The 15,027-nt window shown below is 39.3% G+C and overlaps 1 protein-coding gene and 1 long non-coding RNA gene across 13 annotated transcripts in view; both read left to right on the forward strand.

The window, feature by feature from the left end:
• Positions 1–1,066, forward strand: part of LOC147874250 (uncharacterized) — an 88,493-nt gene extending 87,427 nt beyond the window's left edge. The window contains exon 3 of the long non-coding RNA XR_015534530.1: positions 176–1,066. This is a non-coding gene — a long non-coding RNA (uncharacterized LOC147874250). The remainder of the gene's footprint in view (positions 1–175) is intronic.
• Positions 1–15,027, forward strand: part of Dys (Dystrophin) — a 609,234-nt gene that overhangs the window by 519,735 nt on the left and 74,472 nt on the right. For all 12 annotated transcript variants that reach the window (XM_087346495.1, XM_087346492.1, XM_087346499.1 and 9 more), the window contains one exon: positions 3,360–3,532. In XM_087346495.1, coding sequence (XP_087202621.1) covers positions 3,360–3,532 — 173 coding nt within the window. The remainder of the gene's footprint in view (positions 1–3,359; positions 3,533–15,027) is intronic.

The raw sequence follows: 15,027 nt of genomic DNA on the forward strand, positions 1-15,027 counted from the left end.
TGTGTAGACTCAGATATGAAGATTTTTTTAAGGAGTGCTGACGAACAAAATCAGTACCTTATTATAATCAGTCATTGCCTTCCGTTTAATAAGTCTGTCTTCGCATTAGTTTATGTGGTATCACATTATTGTACTTTTGAAAGCAATTTTTGCTTTCGGGATTTTTGTTTTTCAGGGTGATGAAAATTTGGATTGCAGTTCCCTGGGTTATGCCTATGTGAAGTCTTCTAGGTGGAGGCTACGGAAATATGGATTGTGTATAGTTCAATGGAATCAATTTTAAAAACGTGTGGAAAGCATGAACCGTGATAAAATCCGAAATTAATATATTTAATATGAAAAAATAATTAAACACCTTCTTTATCATTAATATTGCTACTAGTGTATGCTGTTTAAATCCATAGCAGCCCAGAAGGCGTATCAGCATCATTTCATAAGACACAATACACCAGAAAGGATTCCAGGATTCTATTTGTAAATTATTGCTCGTAAAAGTAGGCTTGTTATCCTTTTTTGCGAATTAGGCCTATCAGAAACATTTTTTTATCACAGTCATTCAGTTTCTGTTCGTCAGTTATATCATCAGGCTCTCAACAGCTGTCACAGCAGCTTCACTCCAACATTAAAAATTAACTCTGTTATTTTGGTTGCAGATCTGTTTGTTAAAAACGTTATAGGAGTATGTTTCTAATATAAGTTTATACGCCTTATCTCCTGACGTACATAATTTACGTAACACAGAAGGGTATAAGTTATTGCTCATATTAGTGCGCATTGATTCCTCTGTTGTCTCGTGCTAGTTCCAGTGCATGATGGGATCTTCTCTTGCCCTCTTCTCCTCTGCTGTTTTAGCGTCTTCTTTTGTTTCGTTACGTAGCCTGTGTGCTCTGCTTGCGACACACGCACAAGACAGACAGAACAAACTATGACGCGGCAACTGAGGGGTTTGAGGGAATCTCATAGTGCAGTGAACCTATAAACAATCCAGATAAGAGTGAAGCACGGGTCCTTATGAGCTTTTACTTCCATTTCTGCTACCCTCTATGGATATGTTTTCATTTACAAAACCGAGAGTTGTTGTACGACTGTGTTTCGTAAGAATGTATTTTAAACAATTTGTAGTACATTACTAGTGTGAAGAGTTTATTTAAATGTTTGAATTGCATCCAGTATTTCTGTTGTATAATTAGCGGGGTAGTGTATGGTGGAAGGAACAGCCACTACAGCAAATGCATGGCTTGTGCATGTGGTTATTTGAAGTGCAGTACTGTGCTATCCAAAGAAAAGAGGTGTCGGTGATTTCTTGAAGTTAATTCGTGTTTTTCAGCAGAATGGGTAATTTTGCTTCTGCCAAACTACCACCACGCGCGTTTAGCAAATATCGCAATGCTGTGGCCACAAGCGCAATGCCTCACTCAAATATGTAGGAGTAGTGTTCTAAGAGACAATGCGTGAGATTCAGGTTTTCGCGGCTACGCGTATGAAGATGGCTGTCTTCTGGTAAAGTTACCATAGATATTGTAGAATATAATGGTTTTCACCGATGTTTCAGAGGAGCTTACTGCCTCCAATATATTAAGAATGCCATGTAGGCTGCTAGTAGAATAAATTACGCACAAGAAGTTAGATTTTGACGAAATATTGTTACTATATAGGCCGATCCAGTATATTAACAACGGCATGACATTTCTTTGTACTTGTAACTATGTATATTAGTAGCTAAGGCAGATAGAAGTTGTAAGTAGACTAATTTAATCTGTGGAAAACATGTCACTCTTTATACATTTAATATGGCTATGTAAAACTACTGAAATATCTGCAGGTTTTATCAAGAACTAGAATACATGAATGTTCGGAATCCAAGCGTTCTGCTGTCGCCTGCAACAGTAAATTTGCCAATTTATCCTTAACCTTTGTGATGAGCCACAGAGTCCTGGCTGCATTGTTCTGCTGAAAGTGCAGACCTAAGTATAACTTCTTGACGCCCATGCATTTACAACAGAGTTACTAGCGACGTTACAGGAGTTCGCCAGACAATGAAGACCGCGAAGAATTCTTCACCCAGTGACATGAAGAAGACACGACGCTCTTTGCATTTTTGGCAGAAAGATGAACTCTGCTATTCTGCTTCGTCGTTCATCTTGCTGCCCTTGTATTACTCACAAACTCTTAAGTCCTCCTGTTCACAGATCTAATCAGCGGTGCCCGTGAATATTAGGGTACACAACATGCAGAGGTTATGTATTATTTCCTGTGTATATCTTTAAATATACATCATTTTTAAGTACATTAAGACTTAGGAGGCTTCTTACCACTAAGGACCGGGTTGAATCTAGGAAGTCTATTAAGGATTTCTTTTGGACAGATTGGCACAAGGCAGGGTTTCTGCCGAGTCGGCCTGCTAATCATAAATCCACCATCATCACTGAAATGTACTGTAATGCTACAGACCCGAGCCGACAGCACGATGTCCCAACTTCGATCTTCATTTAAGATTTTTATTTTTCGTGATGGCGGATATGTTTTTATCCGGTGTCCAAGGAGTTTGACGCTTCCATTAAAGAAGGCTAAGGGTGAATCGGGCTTTTGTAGCACGAATGAAAAACAAGCATTTACTAAATCATATGGGCTAATTTCGTGAATTGTTTCCGTACAATCGTTTATGTACCAAGTGATAAATAAGAGTGAGCAAATCTCCGAAGAACTTTAGTCCCGGCCAAGGCTCGAGTCAGAAACTCTAAACAGCTACAAAGTTTTAAATAACTTCCATTATGAATAGAGTTTTATTTTTGGGTTATTTTCGTATATTGTTCCGTTGCCACTTGAGCTTTGACTAACATTTTTGAGGATGTTCAAAAATAAGTAAGGAGCTTCAGTTATGGGGTTTCAGAATCACATAAGTGAACTAATTTTATTTATGTTGTTCGTGAAGAAAGACGTCTCAAGATGTGGGCCGTCATCTTGAAGTTCGTTACTTTTGGCGTTTTATAGTATTTTTAGAAACACCTGAGACCCGCTTGACGATGTAGAACTTTTCACTGAAAGGAAAGACCTGCAACACAATAGTTTGAGGTCTCTGGATAACGCTGATGTGACGTTACCATGACACCAGGAATTATATTGTGATTGCCAGCGTGATAAATCCTACTGTTTTCGATATATTCTGTTCTAGTCACTGTTCGATATTTCCGCGTTGCTGGGTCCTATCGTCATGCATAAATATTCAGTAACATAGGCTTACAACAAATTCGTTTATGAAAAGTATGAAATTAATTCTAGGATATGATTTGATGAATTATTCATGTTATACAAATATTGATAAAAGAGTGTTTTTGCATTGTTATCATCTGTTGTTGCAGGATCTGCAGTCTGAAATCGAGAGCCACAAGGATGTGTTTGCGTCGCTCAACGGTACTGGAAGGAAACTGCTTAGCAGTCTGGCATCTCAGGACGATGCCGTCATGCTCCAGCGACGCCTGGATGAGATGAACCAACGGTGGCATCATCTCAAAGCCAAGAGCATGGCTATTAGGTGAGTACAATGGGAAGCAAAGCGGTGGCGGTCTGCACTTTTTGTTGTTGTTGTTGTTGTGCCTTCCGGTGAGCTGATCTCCAGTATAAGGTGTCCGACCACGGATTGTTTGAACTTAAATTATGGAATCTGTAGGTAAAAATCTGTTTTACGATCGAATCCGACTTTAGCGCCACGAAAGAATTAGTGTCAGACAGGAAAGAATGTCATTCCTGGTTTCGAAACGGCGTTAGACTTATTTGTTAGTATATTTCAGCTTTTAATTTTACTGATTAATTTGTTTTAGATAATAAATGTTTCCGGATGACTTTGTAATATCGTCTTATTTTGCCTGTGACATATTCTGCAGCCTGCATTATGTGTAATTTTTTGCTTGGAATTCAAAACGCCTGGCTCCTTTCGTAAGATGCCCCGAACCTTATCGTATTGTTATTCATAGTCTGTCAAGGTTGTAGATATTGTTGCCACCCATCATTTAACAGAATTGTTCATTTTTGGAGGAGAACAATTATTTTCAAAAACATTTAGTAACATATTGGCTCTTCTAAGCTCTGTGTATTTATATGCACTGGCTGACATGCTCGTGGTAGCAAATATTAGTCTGTGTAAAATTGTCATGTGTTTTCATAATTTTCACACATCTTCGCGGATATTGTACGTGCATTTGGGGCTCTGTTCTTTCTTCTGAACGGCCATAACGATAGGCCTATATAACGCCGATGTTTTGAGTTACGACTGTGGTATCTTCATGCACGTGTGTCCCCCCACCTTAATAACGTTACGTTCGAACACACTAATTTTCACGAAACTCGGTACGAATATCAGGCGACTAGTGAGGCAACTTAACTTTCTTTCCCATTCTACAGTAAGTGGATATTTAAAAGATAACTTTGCTAACTTTTTAAGGTATATGGAGTATATTAGCGACACAATATAGAGTTCAGAAATTCTATGATAATAATTACATGTTCTAAATACTAACGCTGGCCTTGTAATCCTGGGGTCTCGGGTTCGATTCCCGGCGGTGCCCGAATTTATAACTTGTGTTGGGCAAGGCCGTGGTCTAGGCAACACGGAGTTTTCCTCCGGGGGCTTCCCCGGTTTCTCCGTGGCATCCTAACAATTACTCCATTCACACACAGAAGAAGGCAATGGCAAACCACTTCTGGATCATCTGCCAAGAACGTATATGAACAGGTCCCAGTCCGAGAAAAGGACGGAAGGATCCTGTTCATATGGACCTGTCATCAGACAGAACACTAAATAAATATAAAATAAATAATGTGCAGATTATCTAAAGATTATTATTGTGTGATTTAAAGGGACAGTCTGTTGGCCACAGACAATTTAGCTTTCTGTTTGATGACGATTACTAATAAACCGTTGGAGCTAGGCTTGTGAAAGTTTGTATGCAGATAGATCATATGCATACCGTCCAGTTCTGTTTGAAATAGTCTAAAAGTTACATGTCAGCAATTTGCTAACATTTCGCCGATGCCTGCCTGAGTTTTAGATTTGGCGTATATCTGATACGTTTAAGGTAGCGTGGTACTTTACCAGTGGAAATAATGCATATAAATAGATTATTAGATAATGTCAACATATGAGTTAAAGCACTTGATGTAAATTGGGCGATAACAGTTCTTGTTGAAATTAGTAGTGAAAAATTATCCTTACCACTCACGTTTGCCGTTTCTGAAGCTGTTCTCATCTGCAGCACGAAAACTTTCTGTAGTAATCCAGTTAAAAAGGCTTCAGAACTAATTATGCAAGGGTGGAAGTTTCTTGCTGGATGTCTTCATTTGTCGTATGTTTATTGCTTAGTCTATTAAAGTTAATAGCTTGTCGTAAACTCGGGAAAGAGTATCAGATCTGAGGTTCTTATGAAGGTGGAGATGTCGATTCTGGTCTTTGAGTTATGTGCGCCTCATTGTCTTTTAGTTGGTACCCATCGGTTCGGCGAAGACGATTCACTTTCCTTAAACGCTGGTAACCACCTATCAAAACACCTACACGGTGTAATAGCCCAGAAGACCTTAAGTGAGAAAGGATTTCAGTCTGTGATACGTTTCTCCATGGTGAAAGTGGTCCCTTAAAAGTTGAGAGTTAAATAGGCGGTTATAAAAACCTTCATTTCTTTAATCCGAATTTCGGTACTTTGTTCTCAGAAGATAACATTTATATCCATGTCCTAAGCCAAATTAATTTATTTAAAGTTATTTTATCTGTTACTATTGTTGTAAAGTGAGTTTTATCCTTTAGTATATGATTATTTTTCCCGTACAATCATTGTGTTTTTATCATATGCCTGCTAAGTGGCATGCTTGTTCTCATTTCGTGTAAACTTAATTAAAAATATTTGCTCTGTACTCAAATAAATTAAACTTAAGGTGTTATAGTCCGGTACAGGTAATTTGGTAAGCGTGTTGTTCGAATATTGAAATCGTGGAGTCGATGATGGGTTAGACATGTGGCTGGGAGGGGGGACAAAAATAACACATACGGAATTTTTGTGGGAAATCTGTTAGAGAATGATGAAAAGGGACATTTATGTTATCCTTTCATTTCTTAGGCCAGACCCCAGGCTGCTCCCAGGTCAGACCATGTGATATTTTTTGTTGGAAAAATAGAAACTGGAATAGGATTTTATTTTATCTATCGTCCCATCGTTGCTTCGTATTCACTTGTGTTCATGGGCAGTGGTCCCGTTAGCCGTCGCAGATCATCACCCCATCGTAACAATAAATGAAAAATGGATCATAGAGAAATTAGTTGTGAGTGAGGGTGGTAGTTGAATCGAGCTGGCTTAGGCCATTGTGTCCAGTGGCAGGCTACCGGCAGTACGGCCAGCTGGTTAACAACAAAAATAATTCAGTTCATTTATTCATGATCTTGACGACAGCCAGTTGCAAACAAGCACTAAAAACAACAGAGTAAGATAAAATAATATTATAAAATCTACATATGAACAGAAACGCGGTACACATGTGCGATCTATATAGAATAATGTTACTAAAAATTTATAATTGAATACTTGTAGATTAATATTAATTAAAATAGTGAAAGTATTGATGTTTTTCTGGTAAATGAATAAAAATTAGTCAATTAGTGCCTGAAATGAGTCAGTAAACGGGAAAACTGACGCACGTACCTTGTTATCTGTTCTTTAAGGCCCGAATAAGAGTTTTCTCTCCCAATTTCTGTGTTGATAAATGTTCTCTGGTGGTTTGGAGGTGAAGCCACTTTAAGCCATCGGTCCGTATGGAAGATGCATAGCGCAAAAGAAATATGGTTCTCTGCAGGCCTCTTTTGCTGGGTAATACGACGTTAACCGTTAAAGCATGAAAACTTCGACTAGATTCAGTGTAGGGCTTCGGGAGAACTTTATTTATGCGCCGCATATTAAGTCAGCTGTCGTTTCGTAAATACAAGTTTCTAAGACAGAAATTATCCATTATCATCTGTTTCAGTACATTCAAGTTTCGCAGCTCACGGAAGCAGAACTGATTATTGCAGCTGTGTATATGCAGCATTTGAGTAAACGAAGAAGTTTGCATTGGGAAGTGCAAGTAACCAGTAAAACGTTATTAGAACTGCAGTTACCGTACACCGTATTTTATTCCGTGTAGGCCATATTAAAATTTCACGGATCGCATCCGATCATTAATTCTTAATTTCAGGCGAATGTATAAACGCTGACGTATTTTACTGTCTTGTATCTTCACCATCGTCAGTTGGCCCCATCCCAAATCTTTGTTATATTTAACGCGACCAACTTTCCTCTGGTATTTACTGTTTCTCTTTGCATCCCTACAATACTCGGTGTTTGATTAGGTATTCGATAATTATTAAAAGTATTTCTTATTTTTGTGCATTTAACGACGCATTTTAAAGATCCTGGTTTATATAAACGAACGCCAGAGGTGCACTGTGGGTAGAATAGTCACATTTCCTGTCTCGAAATTTGAATTCTTTGTGGCTCGTAGAGTCTGGTATAGTATTGAATTTAGATGTTCAGTTTTCTGCGGTCTTAATTTTCTCTTATATCCTCTTTGTCTTTTTCGTAGACATCAGACAAGTAGCTTGAGCGTAAGTCTGGTAGAAATTGACCGAATTTCAGAGGTGCTTACTGGCTCCATTATCTCCCTGGTGATGGAGACAGTAGGCACCTCTGAAACGTCTGTAAGCTTCTGCCAGACTACACGACTCAACAGCCTAGAAGACAGCCATTTTCATGTCGAAAATCCGTTTAGGCCTTCCTGGAAATGTTAATATATACTGAGTGTATTTATTACGTGAGCACAAGCTAATGGCGTCCATTTTTCTGCTATCAGCAAATGCACGACCCGAAAAATGTTCCCGGTCTATCACATTGGTCCCGATTACAGTATCGCAGTTGATGTTGCGTCGAAAAATAAGTGAACCGCCCAGTTCATATTTAAAAGGGGCTTCAGCATTTGCGATAGCTGCTTTCAGAACTCTGATGTTACTACCTGTGTACTTCGTTATTATGAGTTCGTTGCTTAAAGTATATGAAATAAATGCATAATGGGGAATTCGTAGCCCCCCCCCCCCTCTAACAATGGCATATTTCACCTCCGAAACCACTTTATTTGAGCTGGATGTCTCTACTTAACTTGGTCGCGCGAATATATTTCAAACGAAACTTGTTAATGTACTTAAATGTGGCTTATGTTACAAAAATTGGTACGTTACGTGAAATATGGGTCTAATTATGATCTTCAGAATTTACTTGAAACAGTCGATTTTGAAAATATAAAACTGAATGCAAAGACAAACAATTTTTACTTATGGGTTACATTGTGTTATCTGTCGTGCTATTAGCTTTGCAACAGTGGGTGCCTATCTTCAGTTATAGACTTGGCTTCTTCACTTCACGGTACGGGCAGTCAAGCCTAAATATCCATTCGTGAACATTTAGGTTCTATACTTCGCAGGAAGAAATCGGTTGGAAATTTTCGTACTGTGCTAGATTTGTGTGTGGCGTAAATGAGCATTGGGACCATTAAATTATGTAAAATCGTAAAGAAGGCATTTGGAGTAACTTAAATCTAATGGACTATATGTTTACACACTTCGTCTCCAAGTTTAGGTTGTCTTGCACTTCACAGCGTAGCTAACGGATCTAAACCCCCGGAAAATACGTGGACTCTTGAGTGGCGATTCTAGTTCCACCCATGCTCTAGGGAAAAGGCTCTTTTCTACTGGCCGTCGCTTTTCGATCACACTGTTATCAAAGTTAACGCGATTGAATTTGTACGGAAGACTGTATTAACATGCTGAACAAAGTCGTTTACAGTGTGAGATAAGAAACCAGTTCCATTAGCATTGGGCATAGTACAACCGCCATAAGATCCAAGATTCTTTAACTTGCGAAAGCGAACTAAGCTCTCTGGTCCGTATGCAGGTTTTAAATTTGTTGGTTGGCCGTATACCTCGCAGGATGCTTGTCCCCGTACATTTCATAGACATCCTCTTGCAACATCATGATATTCTTCTTCTTCTTCTTATATCATTTTCGATCCTCCTTTCGGAGGTTTGTTGGCCTGTTTAGACAGTTGATAGGACTCCTTGGACGAGTGATCAGCCCGTCTACCTGTACACAGGATAGCACAACACAGAAAGACGCGGACAAACATCCATGGTTTGATTGGGATTCGAACCCACGGTCCCAGCGACCAAGCGGCTCAAGGCCCACACCTCAGACCGCGCGGCCACTGTGACTGGTGACCGGATTCTGCCACATCAAGTATGGCTTTTCCGTCAGCTCCATATCCTTGCCACGTTGCACGTTTGGTCGCAGGATTTTTTAATCCTCTGTCTCCCAATAGCCGGGTGCACATTGTTAAATACTGACTGGTCTGTTATTCTGCAAGTATGAAACGGCCATTGTTATTCTTCTGTTTTTGCTCTTGGAATTTTATTAGTGCCCAGTGTTCATTACTCTTTACTCCTAAAAACAAGTTTCAGTTTTCTACCAAATATCTGTTAAGATTGTCAACTCAATTACGACGAGTTTGGCAAGACATGCAGAATGCATGGGAGAGATGAAAACCACACATAAAGTTTTGGTCGGAAAACCTGAATGGAACAGTCTGTTTGGAGGATAATATTAAAATGGATTTTAAAGATAGTGTTGTGGTGTGTGAACTGGATTGAACTGGCTCAAAGTAGTGACTAATAGTTCTTCGCAGCAGTATGCTCACCAAGTAGGCCACCCAGGTAATTGCAGCTGCGCGGTTTGAATGAGTATACTTCAGTAGGAGTTGAGGATTGAACAATTTTGTCTCCAAGCGACTAAAAAAAGTACGCCACAGAAGTACTGACTTCGAGTCGCGGTGCACTGTGCATATGCCAGTGATATGCTGTGCTGTGTTAGTGATATCGTGGTAATTGTAACTTTCACCCGCTGGCTGTTGCAACGAACTCATTAATATTCATCACTTAGTTTCCATTTCACTACAGTTTCTGTTTATGTTGTGTCGAATTCAAGTGGCATCCGTCAGTTTTAGTCTCCCTTTACAAGTTTCACATAAATACATTTCCGCTTCTTTAATAAAGGTGGCGCTGTGGTTTTGGGTGTCTGTTCTTCTACCTGACATACTTAATGCATTATCGTTGCACACGCGTCTGTCTCCCTAGGCAGCGTTTGTTTGTCTCCCAAATTAAACTTCAGTGCCTTTGTTCTTACCTGAAGTTGTGAATGGATCCGATGTACTGGGACTGGATTCTCAGCTTTAGCTCTGTCTCTCCTCATGATGATTCTGTGACTGCTTCTAATTTTATGTTGCAGTTAGAGACTGTGCCGCTAGCTTCGTTTCATATTTAAATTGTTGGCATTTTGCGGTTAGACTACGTAGACTCGGCCTCCAGAGATTGTAGATAACGATGCTTCAGTAAACGGACGTTTCTGCATCGAAGACGAAAAAACACTTTTCTTTGTCACAAGAGAAATCTGCAAGAACTCTGTATGATTGTCATCACCGTTTCTGAAGTGTAAATAATAAAAATATTTCATTTAATAAATACCCAGAGATCTAGTAGAACGATACAGGTGAACAAAACAAATTAAAAACTAGCAGATGGTTCGGAAACACACTTAAGCTCTTAGATTTGCTAGGCCTTGGAATACACATCATGTATTCATACATTCAGTAAGTACTTCTCAAGCAGATTAAATCTCTGATTGGTCTGAGGCGTTCTGGTCTCGTTCAAGGCAGGGATGTATAAGCTGTTGTGTTGTTATGGTACCAGAATCCCAGTTCTGGATTCTAAAGTGGAAAGTCAACGTTTTATGCTGTGGCCAATCAGCTGACCGACATGAAGGAAGCTTTGCGACTGAACAAAGGGCTGTTTCATACAATATTTGTTGAGTATGCACAGCCTTTCGACATCCTAAACAGGACCAAACTAATCTGTAAACTTGAAGACAAGATTGGAAGATAAGATAACTTATAATGAATTCTCCTCCGGCTACCGTGTAAGGTGGTTTAATGGTGTCTTCACATTTAACACCTTACACGGCTGGTAACCAGAGAAGAATTTATTATACTTAATCGACGTGAAAGCTTCAAATCATACGTAAAATCATTAGTTAAGGATGGTAAGAAATATACTAGCATTATTTATAATACGTAACATTAGCAATTGCAAAAAAGCAGAAAAATTATGATTCAACCTTCTCTACTTCAGTATAGCAACGGCCGATGTGATGGAGGAGATCACAGCCATAAATTACCTCACATGTAGGCTTTGTAGACTATGGTACATCGAGGCCCAAAGAATGTCTGCAAGAATGTTTCTGTAAACTCATACAGATGGGTTTAAATTTAACCAAAGGAAACCAGTAATGATGTACACGAAAGGAGACGAGGGCAGAATAGTTGCAAATGGCACAATCTTCTTCAAGCAAGAGAAACGAGAAATAGTCAATACATTTAATTATTTGGGTCTAACACTGGCCGGGATATCGTATCCCTTGAAACAGCAATGACGGTACACGGTGACAATTGCTTCAATAGGCTTTCTGATATATAAAGTGGAGACTTTAGGACCTTCTGATGGTGAAGAATCTAGAGGCACCGGAAAGTACAAAAGCAATTTGTCTAAAGATGCTTCTAACCTCAAGGTACACCCCATCACGCCTGGCGAACCCGCTAAAGGGGCCTTAGTGATTGAAGAATTGCAGAAGCGACATCTTTTGCCTATCACCTTTGCATCAAGACTGCTCCAAGGAAGGGAACAGTAAAGAGGAAGGCTATTTGGAGCGAATTATACTCCACCGAGTTGGCATATATAGACTGGGATTTGAGGCACTTGATCGCGCATATCGAAATTTAGAGTTTTACTATAAAATATGTGACTAAGAAATTCCACGAATCTGATCGTTTAATGTGTTCGTGGTCTGCGCTCTAAGCTTTGTTGCCGCTGCTGGTTTGTGGGTAAAGAAGGAGGTCGTTGATTAACTGCAGTGAAGAAGGCAAAATTTATTAAGTGTTGTGATTGAAGTTAGTTATGTTAAGAAGAAGATAACATTGTGTAAACTGGAGTTAATTAATGATCTTCCATTAAGATGGTTCGTGGAGAGAAGGAAATTGGTAAACATGCCATTAACATGGTTTCTCCATTGCATCGATCATTTTGTTTTGACTTTGCCTTAATTGAAAACACCTCTTTCGAACCTTAGGAGTCATGATCTTCATTTGTTACATATAGAGATGTGTTCTGTATAAGTAATCATCAGAGAAAATACTACACGTCATTGAATCATTAATTACATCGTTTACAGAGATTACATTACATAGAAGTATTGATAATTTTAAACATGTTTCATTAAATGCACATCATATGGAAAATGTCTAATTTAAAAGTTAAAGATCTTAAATTATCTTACAATTTTGTAAAATATGAGCGACGTACTGGATTCTTGAATGCTATTGGAAACTTCTGAATATGTAACAGGTTTAGATATGTTCAGAAAATGGGTTTGGATCCTGCATGATATGTTCAAGATAGATGGAGTAGTGCAAGGGTTCGTTTGGGGATGAAAAGGTTGTTCCTGTGTAAATGTATCGTCCTTGGCTGCTTCTGTGCCAGCTAACGAAGAACTGTTTTGTCTAGCCCCTTGAAGGACCTACAGAGCAATATATTATTTATGTCATTGCTGAAGGAGACAGAACTAGTCTCAGAAATACAGTGAACTTTAGAATCTTCCAATTTTTATAATTTGTCTCATTTGAATAAAAGACACTGGACAATGTCCAAGTAAAATATCATGAAATCTAATATGTTTCAAATGGAACTTAAACATTTTACTTTTTGTAATGAAGAGATGTTTAATGCTTTCTGGCCTTTTTGGTAAATAGATGAATTTGGGTTATGCTTCTTAAATTATTTGAACCAAAATTAAAACGATTTCCAGAAATTATAATACACATCCCACAGGTACGAAGTTTTCGAAATCCGTCGCTTGCTTTCGAATATGGAACGTGAGCATAAGACCTGGGCCTGAACAGGATTCGAACTCAAGAACCTCACACCCCGATTGGTTCATGAGGGCGGCCACCGGAAGTTATGAAAAAAGAACTGTGGTTTCGGTATGATCAGACTGTCCGCTATTCTGCGGTAAGAATTAAATATTTTTGTAATGAAAACTTAGGTCCCTTCCGTACTCATCTGTTTAACTAGACAGCAGCAACCCTTCGTGGTTTGGCAGTCTTTCTTGTTTCCTTCGTGTGGTCTGTAACAAGCGTTATAAGTTTTTGGCTAGCTGTGAGAGGTGCCAGTTCAGATAGTTCAATTGTGAAAATTGTGGACTAAGGGCTGTATTCTCTACCTTTCTGTCTTCCGCCCATAACTCTCTATTCACTGGACCACAGTTGGAGGAAACGCGGGGTAGTTTCAACTGTCCGGTGCAGAATATATGGTCTGCCGAGCAGCCAAGCCACTCCGGCTGCAGATGTGCGCCGCCTGCGTTTGATACATAGTAGCCTAAACAGGCAAAAAAGGCAATTTTAAGTTTACGGCCTAGAACTGCAGAATGTGTGAAGCGTAGAGGGACAGACTTTTACGCAAGAATACTGCCACGTTCATATGTTTAGATAGCACGAAACCAGAACCAGCAACAAGGTCATGATTTCTCTTTATTACCAACGTGACAATGTATACAAGAAGAATCAAAGGTCTGTTATCTTAAAAACACCCATTTATATGGTATTTGAGATTCTCGAAACGTTGAAGGTATCGATTGTGATCGTCTTGTTTGTAACGTCATATTGACTTGTAGGTGGATACCACCGTTTCGGAGGAAAATACTGTTTCCATCTTCGGAGTCCTTCCTTGAATCACACACCACCACCGCTGCTTTTGATGTTACGTCTTCAGGAGACAGAGTCTGAAGATGGGCTCTTGACGAAGTTGCTAAATATTTTCTCCAGTGGCTAGCTTTAAAATTAGCGGTATTGGGCTTTCGACTTTGTACAGACTTGTTCCCCTGCTCCATTTCCTTATGTTACATTAGACACAATCTCCCCACCTTGTTAAATTTGCACCATATAGAGGAGCATTTCAAAGGGAAGGTGAAAATCTTAGTGAAAGAGATGTTATGTGCCCAGCGCTGTGGATGTATTACGTTGCGATTTGAATTTAATGTAAAGTGGATGTTATAGCGGAGCGATGGGAACCAAAATTTCATCTGATGAACTTCTGACTGTTGTGTTCTGCATTTCATGTAAAGTTGAGATAGCGTTAGAGCGATAGGAAGCGAAATTACTTTTAGCAAACTTTGGATTGTGGTGTCCTGTGATAACGCCGTGTAGACTTGTAGTTTGTTACCATCTTGTCGGAGGAACGTATGTAGGCATTTTATGAATTTTATATATATATATATATATGGACAGCCACGGTGGTCTAGCGGTTAGAACGCTGGCCTTGTAATCCTGGGGTCTCGGGTTCGATTCCCGGCGGTGCCCGAATTTATAACTTGTGTTGGGCAATGCCGTGGTCTAGGCAACACGGAGTTTTCCTCCGGGGGCTTCCCCGGTTTCTCCGTGGCATCCCAACAATTACTCCATTCACACACAGAAGAAGGCAATGGCAAACCACTTCTGGATTATCTGCCAAGAACGTATATGAACAGGTCCCAGTCCGAGAGAAGGATGGAAGGATCCTGTTCATATGGACCTGTCGTCAGACAGAACACTAAATAAATAAATAAAAATAAATAAATATATATATATATATTATGACCTTCATTCTGTTTGAAAATGTGTTGGAGGCATGGGCATTACCGGACGGTAGAACACATGTGTTTGTGCAAAAGTCTTGAATTAAAAACGCGTATGAGTTATTTTCCTTGCGATTTTGTATTTAATTTAATCGTTTTTCATGTCTCTCCCTATAAATATCTTAACAAACACTCGCATAAATTTTAATTGAAGTGCCGTTTTCCAATATGGCCGTCTTCCGCGGAGAGA

Source organism: Zootermopsis nevadensis, unplaced genomic scaffold (assembly GCF_977971745.1).
Source record: "Zootermopsis nevadensis isolate Lab colony 2312 unplaced genomic scaffold, Znev_1.0 Znev_ptg000010l, whole genome shotgun sequence".
NCBI classification, from domain to species: Eukaryota; Metazoa; Arthropoda; class Insecta; order Blattodea; family Termopsidae; genus Zootermopsis; species Zootermopsis nevadensis.